The sequence below is a fragment of the Cavia porcellus genome, unplaced genomic scaffold (assembly GCF_034190915.1).
Source record: "Cavia porcellus strain 051 isolate PalLab524CR breed Dunkin Hartley unplaced genomic scaffold, mCavPor4.1 scaffold_9, whole genome shotgun sequence".
Taxonomy (NCBI): Eukaryota; Metazoa; Chordata; class Mammalia; order Rodentia; family Caviidae; genus Cavia; species Cavia porcellus.
Genome location: NW_026947492.1, coordinates 11689423 through 11707447, shown reverse-complemented (window position 1 = coordinate 11707447; position 18025 = coordinate 11689423). Strand labels below are relative to the sequence as shown.

The 18025-nt window shown below is 53.4% G+C and overlaps 1 protein-coding gene across 3 annotated transcripts in view; it reads left to right on the top strand.

Moving 5' to 3' along the window:
- Nectin1 (nectin cell adhesion molecule 1) overlaps nucleotides 1–18025 on the top strand; it is a 108373-nt gene that overhangs the window by 49308 nt on the left and 41040 nt on the right. For 2 of the 3 annotated variants that reach the window (XM_063255928.1, XM_063255930.1), the window contains exon 6: nucleotides 7308–11411. The exons of the other annotated variant lie outside the window; for it this stretch is intronic. In XM_063255928.1, coding sequence (XP_063111998.1) covers nucleotides 7308–7852 — 545 coding nt within the window. In that variant the 3' untranslated portion in view covers nucleotides 7853–11411. Of the gene's footprint in view, nucleotides 1–7307; nucleotides 11412–18025 lie in introns of those variants that run through there. 3 annotated transcript variants of the gene reach the window in all.

The following is an 18025-nucleotide window of genomic DNA, read 5'->3' as shown; positions in this document are numbered from 1 at the left end:
ACCACATCCCCCTCTACCACCCCAGATCTCTGGGGAAGCTACTGATTGGGAAATCGTGAGGAAGCCAGGAACCCAACAACAGTGTCCTCCCACTGACCCTACTCCCCAGCATGAGCGGCCGAGCCACTGAGCTAAGTAGTGTTCCCAGGCCCACAGGAAGGGCGAGCGGGAGAGTCCCAAGCTGCCTTCTCCCAAAGCCCAGGGATAAGCAGGAGCCCGTGAGTGCAGCGCTTCTCCCCGGGAAGGAAGTGGGGAGGAGGGTAGGGAAAGGGAGAGCCCACTGCAAGACTGCTGTCCAGCCTTCCGGTTCCTGCTGTGGCATCAGCAGTCAGGCCTGTGATCAGGCCTGCGGAGGTCATTGCACTAGAGGGCAGATGGGCCAGGGCCACCCAGGACTGCATCTGGAAGAGGAATGTAACATGACTCTGCTGCTGACAGCCTGCTAGGCAGGAGCCAGGGAAGCATCGTGCTCCCTGCATTGGGGATAGGTCCCTGCGCTCTTCACCAGCCCCCTCACAGGACTCAACCAGGAGCCCAGGACTGTTTATTTTGCTCTCACAATTTGCAAGGAGCAGATGACCTCACCCCCAGAAACCCACAACAACCACTGACCTCCACTTGGTGGGCGGGAGTAGGCAGCCTTGCAGGAGGGCACCATCCTGCCCTATGCTCCAAGCCCCACTGGCCTGGAGGGAATGCATGAGTGAGAAGGATAAATGGAAATTTAATTTTTCATTCTGGCCATCCGTTCAGGTAATAGCTTTGCCCTGGGCACATCTGGAGAGGAGAATGAAGAAAAGCTGGGCTGAGGCAGGAAGCTGGCCATGCGGGGTGCATACAGAGTCACGTGTGTGCGAGTGCTTGTGCACCAGGCTAGAGAGAGGACGTCAGGGCGTCCACGACAGGGGTGCAAGGAAGGCAAATGGCTGCAGTGAGTGGACGGGGTGATGCGCACTGAGGGGCTCACAGGGAGACAGTGTAATGGCCCAGGGACACCATTTAGGGGTGTCACAGAGAATAACTCTAGTCAAAACAATACGCTGGGCTCTGGCTGTGAGGATGGGAGAAGGCAGATAAACCCAAGGCAACCGGGTTTGTTTACACAAAGCCCAATTCAGAGGCCCTTGTACTGAGGAACAGTTGATGGAGTTAGCCCAGTATCACACCTCAGGCCACCAAAAGAGCACCCCTCCTTTCCTCCTCCTGGGGTGACCCTAAGGTGAGGAGAGGTCCAAGATATGGCCTTGACTAGTCAAAAGAGACCAAGTGGGCAGCATCTACCTCTACAGCTATTGGGAGTGTAGCTGGGCCTCTTGCCACCACCACCACCCCGTACAGGGCAGGGAAGCCACCAGGGTGCATGGTGTCTGCCCCAACTCTCACATTCAATGAAGTCTGGGCTCATCCCGTGGGGCTGCAGTACCAGGTCAGGGGCCTTCTGGTCCAGGCAGGCCTCCAAGGCCAGGGTCTCTCTGCCTAGGCATGGGTACAAATATGTGCCTCTGTGAGTGTGCAGATGTGAGCCGGTGTGAGCAGGCCAGCCACGATGCACGTGCTGAGTGTGCAAACAGGAGCCATGTTCATGCCATAAGCAAATGTCCCCTTCTTCAAGCTGGCAAACAGCACATGGTCCAGCAGTCTGAGAATGCAGCTGCATCCGTGCCTCTCAGAGGATCCGGTCCCCCTCAGCTTGCCGAAGCCCTGTCTGATGGCCTGACACAATGCACAGCTGTTGCAGCTGCAGGGCTTCCCAGCGTGTGACCTCACGCTGCCCCTCTCACTGTGGCCAGCTGTGCATGCTGGGAGATGTAGTTCTCATAGCCTCTCAGCCTATTCTGATGCGGGAACATTTCCTGCCTGAGGAAGCATCAGGCACTGGCTTTGGAAGCAAGCCCAAAAATTTTCTTGACTCCACACCTCCTCCAGGTCCAAGATCCAGAAGCTGTTTTTTGGTTTGGGTCCGCTCCCCACCCCAATACCAGGGATTGAACTCATAGCTTCACACTAGCTATATTCCCACACTTTTTAATTTTTCAGAGACTAGATCTTGCTAAGTTGCTTGGGTTGACCTTAAACTTACAATCCTCCTGTCTCAGCCTTTCAGTTAACTGAGATTACAGGCTTGCACCCCCACATCTTGCCCTAGAGCCACATTTTAGACCCTAACTTCATTGTACTTCAAATCCACCCAAACCCTTTCAAACTCGCCCCCCTACCTCTGCCAGGGAATCAGGGGCCCAAATGAATGCAAAGCCCCATGCCCTGTGGTCCTGGCCAGCCTGGGATCCCAGAGGGGAGGCTGCAGAGCCCAGCTTCTCCTTTGTAAGAGGATGCGAGGGAGGCTGGCTGAGTCCCTGCCAGCGAGCACAAATGACCCCAGTGCTGGCTCTCCTCTCTCCTCCCAGCTGCGGCCCTTGCGGCTCTGCTCCTGGCACAGAGACAGGAGCTACTGGCTGAATGTGACAGCTGGAGGGGCAGAGGGGGAGGGGAAGGATGCTCTGCTCCACACCAAACAGCTCCTTCTGCCTGCACATGAATTGGGGCCCCACGCCTGCTCTTCACCTGGCACCTTCACTTTGAACTCTGCAGCCCTGGGAGTCATCTTAGCCACTCTTCGGCCTCTGCAGAGCTGGCCCTTAAATAACCAAAATAACTAGGGGACTCCCTTTGGGTCCCAAAAGATTTCCCAGGGAAGAATGAACTTCTGTAGAATATGGGGTGGGGGGAGAGTTAAGCCCAGGGCCTAAAGGGGAAAAAAAGGCAGTATAATCTAGCCTCAGATACCCTCCTGTCCTCCCATGCCACACTCCAGTGAAGTGAGGTCCCCAGTGGGTGCCGTCCCTGGTTTGAGTGTCTCCTGAATACTTGCTTTGCCTAGAGCCAGGCTCATCTCTAAACATAACCTTGCCATGAGAGAATTCACTCATTCAACAAATATGTCTTGAACCTCAGCTACATGCCAGGCAATCTAGCACTTGGGTTACCTCGGTAAGCAAAACTTACCCAAGTCCCCAAGCTTGTGAAGCTTTGTAATAATTCTGAAAGTAGAAAAAATAAAAGAATCAAGTAAGGAGATGATAAATGTTACAGGCTGGATGAGGTTCATATGTTACAATTTTAGATAGAATTATTCCCGAAAGATCTCATGAGAAAGTGAAATTTGAGCCAGGCAGATGATGTTATAAACTGGGAGGTCCCTGCAGAAGAGCTCTCCAGGGTGAGGGCAGCCGATGCAAAAGCCCTGTGCATGGAAAGTGCTGGGAATGGGGTGAGCCTGAAATAAAACAGGAAATTGGGGTGGAGCACAGATCACAGAGAGAATTCTAGCACGCTAACCTCTGACGATTTGGGCGAAGACCTCTGGGCAAAGAAGTGATCTGATGTAGCTTACACCTTACTAGGATGGTTCTGGCTACCCTGAAAGTCTGCAGAGGGAGAAGGTGGGATCAGAATGGCAGTTAGGTAGCTATTGTAATAAATTACCCATGCAAGAGACAATGGTGTCTTGATCAGAGTGGTCCTAATGGGGACCATAAGAAGTGTTTGGATTCTCAATGCACTTTGAATTATAATTTACAAACTAGTTTTGAGACACCAACCATTGTCATGAGACAGAAAATATAGTAAACTCCACCATCTTGTAATTACTTGGGTCGAACAATTCGATCTAGTCACGTAAAATATGGAAGCTTTATTTTTCATTGGGCCTATCAAAGAAAACATAAAAATACTTCTGAGGACCTTGATGCTGTACACAACTAATGTACAAAAATGGTCAATACCGGACCAGGAGGGTGTCACATCCGGCAAACCTGTACCTTGTTCTAGCAAAAGAGAACAACTTGAGTTATTTGGAAATTGGCAAAATAAGCAGAGCCAATGGTGGTTCAATCCTAGTTTGCATCTATTTATAATCCATAGATTAATTTGTGATTAATGAAACGGGATTAGCAGTTGTTCAAAGCAGCATGAGAGGTGCAGACCCATTAGACAAAAAGTAAAGTAGAAGCCAGAGAATAAAAGCTGGGTGAAGAAGCGACCCTGGGATCACAGTAGGCAGGGAGTGGCAGGGGAAGACTTGCAGGAAGGAACCCTCCTGTAGGCAAGGATGGTGTGATAGTTGGCTTTCAGTTACTGTAACAAACTACCTGAGATGACTTAAAAAGAGCCAAAGTTTAGTTTCCAGAAGTTCTAGTCCATGGTCAGTTAGCCTACTGTTTTGGGGCCTCAGGCAAGGCAGTATAGCATGAAGAGTGTGTGGCAGGGCAAGTTACTCACCCGGCAGCCAAGAAGCAAAAAGAGACAAGAGACCAGGGTCTCAATATGTCCCTCAAGAACAAAATCCCAATAACCTAAGTGCCCGCCACTAGGCAGCACTTCTGAAGCCCCTGCCACCTTGCAACAGTGCTACAAGCTGGAAACCAAGACTTCTGCACATGAGCCCTGTAGGACAGTTGTTCAAATGGCAAGGAAGCCAAGCCAGTCAATCCCAGAATGAAATTGCATGATGAAATCTTGAAGGGCTGACTCAATGGCAGTAGTAGGAGATTTATTGCTGGTCTTGGAAGGGAGTGCTCACATTCATAAAGTGAAAATTAACCTGGTGTCCATGGAAGAAGCAATTTAAGGGAGCAGGGGCTCAGGTGAAGGTGGGAGACCCAGGTCGTACAACAGGAAAACCTGGAATGGAATGAGGATGGGAAGAATCAGCAAGATTTGAAGGCAGATTTTGACCCAGATGATGAAGAAGGAAGAGTCAACGATGAATGAGATTCTGAGCAGAAAGAACAGACAGAGGACCAGGGGGGTTGTGCTAGGCAGCGAAGACAACTATGCTGGAAAACATGAGTTTGAGTTGGTCTTAAAGATTCCAAGTAAGGATGTCCCCAGGGGCAGTTTGTCAAGTGTGTACCCCTAATAAGTGAGTCCTTCCCATGCCAGGAAGTTAGGGAACACTCCATCCTGTATGTCCCTCTTACAGTTCAATGCACGTGAGAATAAGAAAGGCTCTGATGTATAAGCCAGTGGTACTGATGGTGTTTGACCCTAGCATTTTTTCTGAACCTCTGAGACAATGGTTTGAGGTTCCCTGGGCCATAGTTTGGGAAATCCTGTCCTCAGAGGCCTAGAAAGATAAAAGTTCTGGAGTTGGGTGAAACCTATGCCCCTGAAATGATTTGGGAGAGCCGGAAGAACAAAGGTAAAAACCATGAAACCAAGACCAGATCTGTCACTGGGAAAGAAAACAAGGCAAAGGCCAAAGGGCCGTGGACAGAGGCTCTGGTGAGACGGTGGGAGCAGAGAAAAGGCCCAGCAACGCAGTCGAAGAGGGGAGCCAAGGACCAAGGCGTCCCCAGACTGGCACATTTCAGAAACAACAGGCAGCTGGAGGCCTCGCTCCTTCTCTTGGTCTCCTAAGACGGCACTGTCCTTCAGAAGATGCCTTTTCCAACCTCATAGCACAGCGTCCTTGCTCCTTACACCCCTAAGCCTTCCCCTAAGTTCCCCTGATACCCTCATGCTCTAAGCATGTCTTCTGGTTCTCTAGCGAGGTTGGATTTCTGACATCCTGTAGCTCGGGAGACTGAGGATGTGTTTGCTAATTGCATGGAGGAGTAGAGAGATGAGGGCAGGGAGACAGAGACCACCTCGATCTGGTGAGAACTGAAAAAGGAGCCAGCAGGTTGAAAGTATGCATGACATAAAGTTCGTCTCTGCTGCCCCAGGACACTTCCTGTGGAGCTGACAGCCATCTCAAGATCAGTGCCGGGATATTTTAAGGGCAGTAAACAGATGGACCTGGTATGCTAAAAGGAGCCCGAGATTCCAGGAAACTGTCCCAGAGATAGGCAGTCGGGACAGACATGCAGTAAACTATTCATGTGCAGCTCCTCACTGAGCTGCCCTGAGGACAGTGGTGACAAGTGAGGAACCCAGTCCTTCCATCAGCTCTAGGCACAGCAGTATCTGAGTGGCCCCAGCTCAGCCACGTGACCTGGGGCAAATAACCTCCCCTTCTCTGGGCCCCATGTTTCCCTGAGCAAGAAGGCCTTTCCCCTTCCCAGAATCTCCACCCTCGGGGCAGCACCAAAGTCAGGCTCCAGCCACCCCACCCAGGGGAGGGGGCTCTCCATTCCGATGCCGTGAGTGATGCTGAATCAGGAATGAGCCGGCTGCAGCAGACTCCCAAGGACTGCACCCTAAGCCTGGACCGACCCTTCACTGTAGCCTGCAGAGAGGAGGAGAGCCGCCCCGTCAGCCTCCTGGCCTGCCCTGGGCCTGCCATGGTCTCGGGTGCCACCCTGTGGTGGTGCTGGGAACCGCCTCACCCTGGGACCTCTGGCCTCTGGCCTGACCTGACTTCATGCATCTTTCCAAGCCCTGCAAGATGCTGGGCTCCATGGCACAGAGCAGAACAATACCGTGGCCTGGCTCAGAAGCCGGCAGACCATTCTCCCTTTCTGCCCCCTTCTGTTCTCTTCTTTTCCCCTTTACTCCTCCCCATCTCCAGTGTCCCAAATACACACATGGTCACACCAGGGTGTGTGCACGTGCTTGCTCCTGTGTACCGATCTTCGCTGCACACACATGCGCCTCTGTTCCCATTTCTGTCTGGCCCTGTACTCTGCCAGGCCCCACGGGACCTGACCACAGATAAGAGCCACAGACAGCCCTGGTTCCTGGCACTCTGTTGGCTGCTTGGCACTCACAGGACATGTACCAGCCAGAGTTTGGGAACTCATTTTCCCTGTGCCCTGGGGCCAGATGCAGAACACCTGGTCTGCTCCAGGCTCTGAGTCCCTGTAATCAAGAGGAAAATGTTGTGGCTCAGCTTTGTGTGGGGCAGGAAGGATATTGGTAACTGGTACAGGGGTACCAGTATCCCTGTATCATCAGCTGGGCGGCCGTGGGCAAGTTACCTCCTGAAACCGTTTCCCCTGGTGTGCTGAACAGAAATGAACAGCATTCCTACCTCCGGGTGGTGACAGTGAATGACACCTAGGAGATCCCCACCTATGCTAGGGTGCAGGGGGCCCCTCCACACCAAGAGCTAGTGTTAGGGCTGGCGGGTGGGGCGCCACCTCCAAGAATGGTCAGGATGGAAGACCCAGTGGCCTCTTCTGCCTCTCCTCTTGCCTGTCTGAGTCCAGCTACCAACTCTGCAGCAGCTTGTGCTCTGGGAGGGGAGGGGTGTGGATTTCCTAGCCCAGCCTTTCCTCCCCTGCCTCCCTCCCTCCCCCCTCGCCCCTGCTGATGCCCAAGGAGCAGACGCTGACACTGTCCCCTCCTCTCTTTTCCTTACCCAGAGTTCCCCTACACCCCGTCTCCTCCCGAACACGGGCGGCGCGCTGGGCCGGTGCCCACGGCCATCATTGGGGGCGTGGCGGGGAGCGTCCTGCTGGTCCTGATCGTGGTAGGCGCCATCGTGGTGGCCCTGCGCCGGCGCCGGCACACCTTCAAGGGCGACTACAGCACCAAGAAGCACGTGTACGGCAACGGCTACAGCAAGGCTGGCATCCCTCAGCACCACCCGCCCATGGCGCAGAACCTGCAGTACCCCGATGACTCGGACGACGAGAAGAAGGCCGGCCCGCTGGGCGGGAGCAGCTATGAGGAGGAGGAGGAGGAAGACGGTGGGGGGGACCGCAAGGTGGGCGCCCCCCACCCCAAATACGATGAGGACGCCAAGCGGCCGCCCTACTTCACAGTGGATGAGGCCGAGGCCCGTCAGGACGGCTACGGAGACCGGACTCTGGGCTACCAGTACGACCCCGAGCAGCTGGACTTGGCTGAGAACATGGTTTCTCAGAACGACGGGTCTTTCATTTCTAAGAAGGAGTGGTACGTGTAGCCCCACTCTGGGGCCTCTGTCTGTGCCCACATCTCCCTGCCCCTACCCGCACGACCCCTTCCTGCCCCACTGCCGGCTCCTCCAGAAGCTGGACAGAGACTCACCCCCTGCCCAAAGCCAGCCCTGAACCCCCGGAAGCCAGGCGAGCACAGGGCAGCCCCGATTTGACTGTTTTTATTTCCTCCCTGCCCGGCCCTGCCCTATGGTGTTGTGTTCCACTGTGGCTTTGGTGTCGCTGTACCTTTCTCCACTGACCCCACCCGCTGCCCTCTGTGTAGGGAGCCCTGTTCTTGTCTTGTGTACCTGGGGCGTCCCTCCAGGGTTTGGGGAGCCAGCCCTCCCCGGCCCCCCAACACTGGAATTTGTTTGTGTTCCCTTTGTTGGGGGTGGAGCGCTAAGGGGCTCCGAGAAGAGCCTCCCACTCCCGCCACCCAATGCTGCTCCTCTTCCCAAGGAGAGGGAACCCAGCACCCCCACTATAAGCTGAAGCAGCTGGGGTTGGGGCCTCAGTCTAGACAGCTGGTGCAACTGAGAGGTAGGGGGTGAGGTGACTTCTCCAGGGCACCCAGGGGAGACTGGTTTGTGAGTGATTCTGTTGAGGTCCCCACCTGGAGCCTGGGCAGTGTGCTTTCCTGGCGAAGGTGGTTTTGGATTTTTCTCCTCATTGGTTTACAGAGTCAACTGACCCAGCCCTGGTGCCTCCCTCCCCTTTCCCCAGTCTGCTGCCCACATAGGGGAGGACCCCAGGTGGACTGCCCACACTTCCCCTATGCCTCTGCCCACGCGTGTACACATGTACAGGCACACACGCCTTTCGGCTGACACCTGCTCTCCTCCAGAGATCACACACCCTGACCAGGCTGGACTCTGCCCAAGGCCTGTCCCTCTCTGTTCCACCTCTGTCCCCCTTCCCACCTAAGGATGGGAGCAGCCTGTGGAAACTTCCAGGGACAGTAGGATGGAGTCTCCTTGATGCCACTACTCTAGGGTTTCAGGCAGGCCTGACCTGTCCTTACAGCGTGGAAGTTTCTCAGATTTCTCCCTCTTTGGTCAAGTGCTAGCAACACTTGATTCTCTTGGAAAGTCAGGGCTGGGATCCCAGAAGTACCTCCAGGAGTCAGTGGCGAAAAGAAGTATTTATGTGGGGAAGGGATTCTGCGTGGGAGAAGCTCTGGTAGAGACAGGGACACAGCAAGCACCTGGCACATGAAGGCCAGCTTAGAAGCCAAGGGCCTCACAAAAAATGCGAGGGCAGTGGTGGAGCAGGGGAGCCCACTGCTCCTCACTCCACACCTGGCACCTGCTCTGGGGTACGAGTAGAGTCCCTGCTTGAGCGGGCCTCTGGGTTCCTCTCGGTCATCCAGGACAGGGCCTTCCACAGATACGGTGGAGGAAGGCCCCTCCCAGCCCTCTCCATCTCCCAGCTCCAAGTGCCTCAGTTCCTCCATCTGCCCCCCAGGGCCCCTGGCCCTCCAGAAGACATACCCTTGGGAAGGACCCTGGGATAACAAGGGTGGGCTCCAAGAGCCCTTTGGCCAGCCTCTTGGGATCTCGGCTCCCTCAGCCCAGGTGTCACGCTCTGTAGGATGGCGAGTGTTGGGGGGAGGGAGGCAGACTACTCTGTGCCCCACGGGCACTGACCCATCCTGCCATAGGCTTCCTAAGGGAGCCCCAGCCCCCACCTACCCCCTCCCTGGTGCTGCTATTGAACCCCAGCCAGAGCTCCATCTCTGCCCTGGCATGGGCCCAGCAGCTGGGCCACTTTCACCAACCCTCACTGCCCTGACCCCAGCCCAGGCCGCCCAGTAGCCACGTAGCAGAAGTCTGAAGCCATGCCAGCCCTGGGGCGGCGCTCCCCTCTCAGCACTGGGGGCCCCAGATGAGGTGGAGTTGGTGAGAAAATTCTAGGATGGTGTTAGCCACAGGACAGAGGGAAGTGGAGGAGCTGGGCTGCTTCTCCCACAGTATTAGTGTCCCCTAGGGCAGGGGACCTTTCCCATGTTACAGTACTGTCCCATCCCTCCTCCTCGTGCCAGTCTGGCCTCTTTGCTTGGTTCTTTTGCTCCCAGGTGGGAAGCAAGCCAAGGGGTCTGCCTGATAGAGGTATTTTCTGTCTCTGTGGAATCCCAAGACAGAAAGAACATGTCCTCCTGCGTCTCCCCTGCACTGCCACCCACTGTTCCTCATTTTGTGACAGACCGAGGAGGCTATGGACCCAGCCAAAACACTTAGTCCCCACCTCCGCGCCTTTCGGCAAAGCAAAGCACAAATCGTGGGGTCCACGCAGCGTGGTCAGGAGCCCAGCCACAGCATCCACACCGTGCAGCTTCTCCCCGGGTGGAGAGTGGGCGTGAGGCAGGGCTCAGCCCGTGGCTGGAGGGATGGGGCTTTCTGGGTCCCACATTTGTGGGACATTGGGCACTGATGCTGGGCGAGAGACATAGTTAGCAAAGGGAGGCCCAGCCCAGCTGGGAGATGAGGACATATTCTTCTCCTTCGTGCCCCCAGCATGAGCTGAGCCGCTTTGCTGAAAATAAAATAAACTTGGTATTCATCATGCCAAGGCCTCCCCAGGTGTCATCTCGCCTCTTGTTGCTCTCCCTGTCCTTGCAGTCTCCCCCTATACCCGTGTCCCCTTGCAGATTTTGGTATTGTTCTAATGTGCAGCAACCACCCAAGCCCCCTTTTACCAGAGGATCTGAAAAGCAGCAGCACAGAATCTGAACACAAGGCTGCAAATGCAGCCAACTCAGGCCCAGCACACATGCACACAGTGTGCACACACGCCCCTCACAGATCCAAGCACTGGTGTGTGTGTGCATGTGTGCACACTCATGCCCAGATGGGCGCTCAGCACAGACAGGCAGACATGGCAGAGGAACTGGTATATCCCACTGGAAGCTTTTACGGACAAGCAGTGGTTTCCCCGTGCTCAGGCCTGAAAGAGACCCACGGGGGCCCTGGTCCTGAGCACGTGCCCCCTCCACCAGCTCCCCGGGTGCCCCAGTCACCTTCCAAGAACTTTTCTGCCATCCTCAAGGCAGAAGAATTGGGACTCATGTCAGGTGGATGCAGGAAGCCGACGGAGCCCTGCAGACTCTGGCGTTCCTCTCCTAGGAAGAGCGGGTGCTCCCAGGCCCCTAGGGATCCAGGCAAAGACCTAACTGCCAACAGCAACCCTGTCCTGCCAAGGGGCAGGAGAGATGCCCAGGAGGCCAGGCTCCAGGCCATGCTGCTCTCACCATTGCTGCTGCTCTTCTGACCCTGCTATGAGGAATGGGCTTGGTCAGGAAAAATGGCTTTCCTTTTTTTTTGTACAAATGGAAACAAAATCCAGGAGAAGCTGCCACCCTCACCTCTGAGTGTGACTCGCTTCCTTTGCTTCAGTTCTTCGTCACCGTTTTCGTCTTTGGTCCTGGGGACAGCCCAGAATTCTCCTGGTTCTGACCTAAGGGGTGTTTGGATCACCTCCTTTTACTTGTATAAAATAAAAGATGGATTGAAAAATGTACTGAGGAAGAAAAATGTACTTTTTTATAAATAAAGTGTTTAACACAAACCTATTTGCCTTGTGTCACTGCAGCAGGGCAGGGATAGAGGTAAAGTTAGAGAAGGTGGCATGGCAAGAGAGTGGGGGAGAAAAGGGGACCCCCGCCCCATGCTCACAACCCGTATCCTGTGACAGGGTCCCCAAGGAGAAGGCACCTAGGCCTTGGTGGAACTGACTCCCACACAGGAGGAAGACCTTGGAGGGAGGAGCTTGGCCTGGGGAGGGACGGTGTCTGCCAGCACAGTGGGGACCTTGCAGAGGGGGCCTGAGAAACCTTTAAGGAGAAGCAGTGCTTCCTGGTGCCACACTGGCTGTCCCCAGAGCCCCTGAGCTCCACTCACCTGCCTCACCCCTCCTGTCTCCACTCCCTGCTGTCCTCCTCCCTGCCAAGTCCCCTCCTTTGGCCCTCTGGAGAAGAAAACCAGCAGCGTCACACCTGCTGTGTGAGACAGATCCCCAGGGAGCTGTGTCCTTTCATCTACTCTGAAGATGCTATGCGACCCAGCTCCCCCAAACCCAGTTGCTACCCCCACCCCCCATTTCTCTCCATGGGGCTGGCCACCTCCTCCTCCCCACACCAGCACCATCTGCTTCCCATCTCCTGGCCTGGAATGCAGGACAAATCAATCCTAGGGATGGGAAAGACAGGGCCTTCAGGGCTCCTCCATCCAGCCCTCCAGCCCCGCTAGCGTCTCCTTTCACTGAAATCCACACCACAGGCCCCTGGAAGAGGGAGGAGGCTCAGTAGAAAGATAGCTGCTAAGCGGAAAGCCCTCCTGCCTTTTGTGGGCAAGGCCATGTCCTTCCACACCTAGGAGTGGGGCACCACGGACAGACAGAATCGCGCACGGAGGAGAACCAGCAGCTGTTGGCAGCTGGCTAAACCCCTCACTGGAAGGCCAAACCCAGCACCCTGGACAGGGCTGTTTAAATGTTGATATTCGAATGAGATGCAAATTGGTTGTTTAAGCGGTCACTTCCTCACTTTTCCAGCCTGTCCATTTAAGTTAATTTTTAATTTGTGCAGGCAATAAATGCTTAATTACATTATTAATATATTGGAAGAGAGCGGTGGACAGAATGTCCTAATTGGCATTTAACTAGAGCATTCCGGCAAATTAGCCAAGACTTTCTGCGGCTGCCCGGAAGAAGGGTGAGCCAATTAGTCTCCGGCACGGCCTCTACAGGCAGAGCTTCCTTTGGAAAAGCCAGGCCCAGTCCCTCCCCCAAGCCTCAATGCCCAGATACCAGGCGCCCCTTGCAGACACCCCAGACTGAGGACACCAGGCATCTGAGACCACACTTCCAGATTTTGGACAAACTTTCACCACTTCATAAAGGCTCTCCTGCTGCTAACCCCAGCCATTGTCCTAGTTCTGGCACCTCCACTCAGTAAAGCAGAGGCCCCAAAGCTGGATGGCCTGGAAGCAGCCCCTGCCTGAGTAGCTAAGGTTCCCGTGGGATGTGCCCACCTGCATTTGCCCTATGCTGACCCTTGGGCCTGGAGCTTGGGTACCTGGCATCTCCTCTCTGGAAACCATGGAGACCTCTTCGAACTCCCTACCTACCTGCTCCTGGCTGCAGATCATTAGAGGGATGAATGAACTGAGGGGTTCATTTATTCACTCACAGATCCTTTCATTTAGATCACATTTTTTTTGATCACCCTGAGCCAAGCACTGTGCTCTAATAATCCCTTCTCAGAGAATTCAGAGATCCCGGGTTGCCGGATTCCACAACAGCCAATATGTGCTGGCTACTGGCTATACCAAAACCATGTGTAAAGCAATGTCGTAGCACAGGACAGGGCCTGATAATTTTGTTTGAGAGGATCTGAGATGACATTAACCTGGGTCTGGGAGGATATGGAGGAGTTCTCCAGAGAGATGTAGGCTGAGAGAAGTCCAGGCAGACATGAGAATTTTGTGTCTTGCATTACTTGTTCTTAAAGTGACCATCCTAGCCCAACATACTCGTGCTGCACATGGAGAGGTGAAGGGTAGAGAAACTAAGGCTTGGCCCATCCACATAACCAGAAAGCATACACTGTGCATGCTCAAGGGCAAGGCCATGTCTCAAAAGCAGTACAAGGCCAGAGGAACCCCAGGGATGGGTGGCAGCCTAACTCCTAGGGCAGTCAGAGGTACTAGTTATGGCGCAAGTTTCTGCTTCCCAACAAAGCAGCCCCCAGTGGGATAGAGACTGGGCTAGTAGGAATGACATTTGGTGTTAAACAGGAAACCATTCCTCGGCTCAGGCTCATCGACAAAGGCTTCCTGGAAAAGATGGCATCTGAGATGATTTGAAAGCATGGGAAGGATGTGGATATTGGGGTAGCGGGAGGAGAAGAGGCCCCTGATGGCTTGAAAGGGAAGTCCTGCTTCTAGAACACCTGCACACTTGCTGCCCCGGCCAGGAGCTTCTGGGCAACAGTCCTTGGGCTCTGCTTTGCTGGGTGCTTCTGAGGTTCCCAAACCCTATTTGCTTTCTTCATTTATAGGCTTGATGACAGAGCCCCCCAAGTCCTCTGGTAAGGGGATCTGGTGAGTTAAACACATGGATTTGAGTGCTAAATATGCTATTTATTGTTGTCATCTTTGGTCACCTTCATCTTGTTCACCTCTAAGACTTGGAATCCTGGATGAAAGAGACTTCAGTGGAGGCCACCACTTAGGGAAAAATAGGGGCCAGGTGGGAGTCACAGCTATGAACCAAGAGCAGCAGATTTTCTGGTTCTGCTCCCAGGCACTGGGCATCTGCCAGAAGAAAGAGCAGAATTCTGAGTGTAAAGTCCAAGAGGGAGGTTCAGTCGGTCCTTCCTGAAATAAGTAAAGGTGCTTCCTGAGAGGGGACAGTTCTACGATGGCCCTGGTAGGCAGATGGGAGAGGACCCTCGGAGAGGCCTAGGGGGTAACAGGGAATATGCCTTTTAAACCCTTCTGCCGAAGACTGGCCCCGATTGTCCCCAGAGAGCCTATTCCAGTGATTGAAGACCTTTTGAGGCTGGTTGCCTCAGTTCTGGTTGGGGTCCCTCAATTGAAAGAGCCAGCTCTTTTTTATTTTATATACTCTCAGGACCCTCACCTCTGCAGGAGCCCCCCACATCCTCCAGCAATGAATAGCACCATGCAGGCTGCCTCCTTCACTAGACTGTAGCCTGAGAGCTGGGGCCATGGCTTATTCATCCCCAGCACCCAACCCAGAGCAGGTACACAGTGGACACTCAGTAGAGTTGGGGCCAAACTAAATTTATCAACATCAGAGTCAAGAGAGACATTTCAGAAGGAGAAGGTGCAGCCCCACAGCAGGACTGCCCTTGACCACCCATGTGCCTCTGGCGACAGCACCTTTTAGTGTTTGGAGGATCCCTGCACCTCAGGGCTATTCTTCCCTGCAAACAAAATGTCTCTGACCCAGGTCTCATTCACTTGTCTGGGTATTTCTCTGTGAGGCCACACAGAATAACATAGCCTGGCCTCCCAAAACAGCCCTGCGGGAGATGGCAGCTCCTTGCCCAGACACTTGTCTATATATCTAGCCCTGCTTGGCAGTCATGGGGCCTCATGGAGCCCAGCTGTCAGGAGCCTATGTTTGGGGGTCAGACGAGCCTGGTTCAGGCCTTGGTGCAGTTGGACAGTAGTCACAGGAAAGCAGGATCTCAAAGCAGGTGCTCAGCACAACCTTGTACAAACCCAGGTACTTGCGGCCTGCAGGTGAAATGTGTTGGTGAAGCTTCTTGGATCATAACAAATGTACCGTTCTGGCGTGGAAGCATTGATGGTGGGGGAGGCTGTTTGTACGTGAGGGCAGGGATTCTCTAGGAAATCCCTTTACTTTTCACTCAATCTTGCTGCGAACCTAAATTACTCTAAGAAGTGAAATCTATTTTTTTCAAAGTTCTAGTTGTTTTGAGTATTCCCGAAAAAAAGGACTATCGTTTCCCTCTCATTTCAATGAATGAGACATAAAATATTGTACCCTGAAACTGATCTAGTCAGTGGGGAATAGGGGATAGGGGAGAGGGAGATTATCCATGGGCCCTCCCGGAATCTGGCCTCCCACCCCTATATGGCTCTCTAGCCAACATCATGATGTTGCCATGGATACAGAGGTGGCTACATTTCAGAGTAGATGGGGATGGATGGGTGGATGGATGGACAGGCCTTTGGATGGGCAAATAAACCTCTCCTGTGTGCTTCTGCAAAATGTGATGACTTTCATCTATCTCTGGGGATTGGCTCAGCACTCCAGTCTGTGACAATGCTTTTGGATGCTGATTCTATCAGTTCAGTGTACCACAGACATGTCCTGAAAACACACTAAAAGGAAAAAGACAGGATTGTAGAGTCAAACTGACCATGCGTGATTCGGCCCCTAGTCCACCACTCAGCAGCTATGTGGATGTTGGATAAATTGATTCCCTTCCCTGAACTTTATTTTTGAATCCATGTAAATAGACTGCTGGGATGAATAAAGATGGCTTTTATGGAGAGTTAGTTATTCGTAAAGCAGATAAGAATGGTATCTACCACAGGTGGCTTCTGGAAGGATTAAAAGAAAATAATCTTCTAAAGTGCACAGCACAATGCCTGGAACAGGTTGGGTGCTAATCAATTTTAGTTAGGGTAGTATTATTTCTCATTGTAATTTTCACTACTCTGTGTCTGCCCTAAACAGGGAAACAGAACCTGTCAGGGAAACAGCACCAGATATTAGGACACTTGCCAAGTCCTAGCTGCTTCCTGCTCAGCTCCATCCTGACTAGGTGGGGACCAACATCCTCTTAGCTTTTATCCTCCCTAATCTGCATCATCTCAAAAACGACTCACCAGCTGGTTGGAGGGATGCAGGCATGGTGGATAGCGCCTGGTCGGAAGCCCCATGCTGCGCTACAGTTACACATAGGTAACTGGGCCAGCTGCAAGAATGTGAGACCATTTTTATTTCAAATCAATGACTTCTAGCGCATCCTCCAGTTTCACCTGTAGAAATGTCTCAGGATCTCAGGGGCTGGCGATGTGGCCCAGTGGTAGAGTGCTTGCCTAGTATATGCAAGGCTGTGAGTTTCATCCCCAGCACCAAGAGGAGGGGGAAGCAAACAGCCAGGAATGGCAGTACATGCTTGTGCTCTCAGCTCTCAGGGGGTGCTGAGGCCAGGAGGATCACAAGTTCAAGCCCAGCCTAGACAACTTAGCAACTTAGTGAGACCCTGTCTCAATTTAAAAAATAAAAAAGAGCTAAGTGGGAAAGACCTTATTCAAACTCCAGTACTGAAAAATAAATAAAATTTAAAAGGGAAGCAAGAGGATTACCAGGATTCCATGTAAGTCTTCAGCACTTTGTTATTTTCTGTTTTTAAACTTTTTTGTGGAGCAATGTTGTACTATGGGTAAAGTGTACAGATGCTGGGAGCCCAGCTCCCTATGTATACACCTGTGTTACCACACTCAGGTCAGGGCAGTGGCTCACTGACACACCTTCCCAGACAGGATGATGGGGGATGATGAGTGCTTTGGGAGAACCCCAGAGGAGCAGGAAGGGAGGGATAGCATCAGGAAGCAGGAATCCTTATGTAGACTCAGAGTGGCGGGCCTCAGTTGTTAAGGTGTCATGATGACAACACCCTTGGTGTAGAGAGTGCTGGGAAACCTCTTTTGGCTCCCCATGATTGATTTCAAAGCAATACGTATTTCCTGAGGGATTCAAAAGAAGGTCAGGGAACCATGAGCCACACCTGGTGCAGCTCCACCTACAGTGGGTTGGGGCAGAAGGATGGACAGTCGGAAGTGGGCCTCGGGCAGGAGACAAGGAACACACTGCAGAGGGGCTGGGGTGGGGAGCGAGCTCTGCTTCCAGCTCTGCTGCTTCTCACCGGGTGACCTTGAGCAAGCCTGTTTGCCATTCTGAGTCCATGACAGAGGGGACTGGGGCATGGATCCTCTCTGCATGGAAAACGAAGAGCTGGGGCGATGGGAGTCTGGGAGTCTCTGCGGGCTGTTCCGGGAGACAAAGGCACAGTGCTAGACGAGCAGGTCCCTGAGCTCTGGGGCAGCCCTGACAGTGATGAATCACTGTGGCCCAGCCCACGGCCTCTGTCTACTGCGATTGATGCTGAGACCAGGTGCTGGGGGGTGATGGTGACCAGGCCAGCTTCCTGAGGAGTCAGCAGTGGCAAGGGCAGGGGTCAGCTGGCCTTGTCAGGCTGTCCTCAGTCTCCTTGCTGATGAGCGCCCCAGACTTTCTCTTTCTCCGCAGAGGGGCAAAGGATCCACCCTACTGACAAAACACACAATCCCAGATCTTACAAGAGAGGAGCAGAAAAGGAGTTCCCACAGGAAGAAGCATGGTGCCCCAGAGTGGATACCTCAAGTGGGTGCCCCACATTTCCTCTGACATCACTTGAAGGATGCTGCAATGGGGAAAGATAGACCCCCCAGAAAACTGTGTCTATGATCTGTCTCCAGGGTTTTCTTCCAAGAAGGGTTCCTGTTCACTCCCAGAAAATCTGATCAATGGAAAGTATAACTTCCTTTCCTAAGCACTTTCATGAAACAGCATCAGTTGCTATGGTCTGAGCCCCAGAAAGTGGACACTGACCTTCCCCAAGGCTCGGAAAACAAACA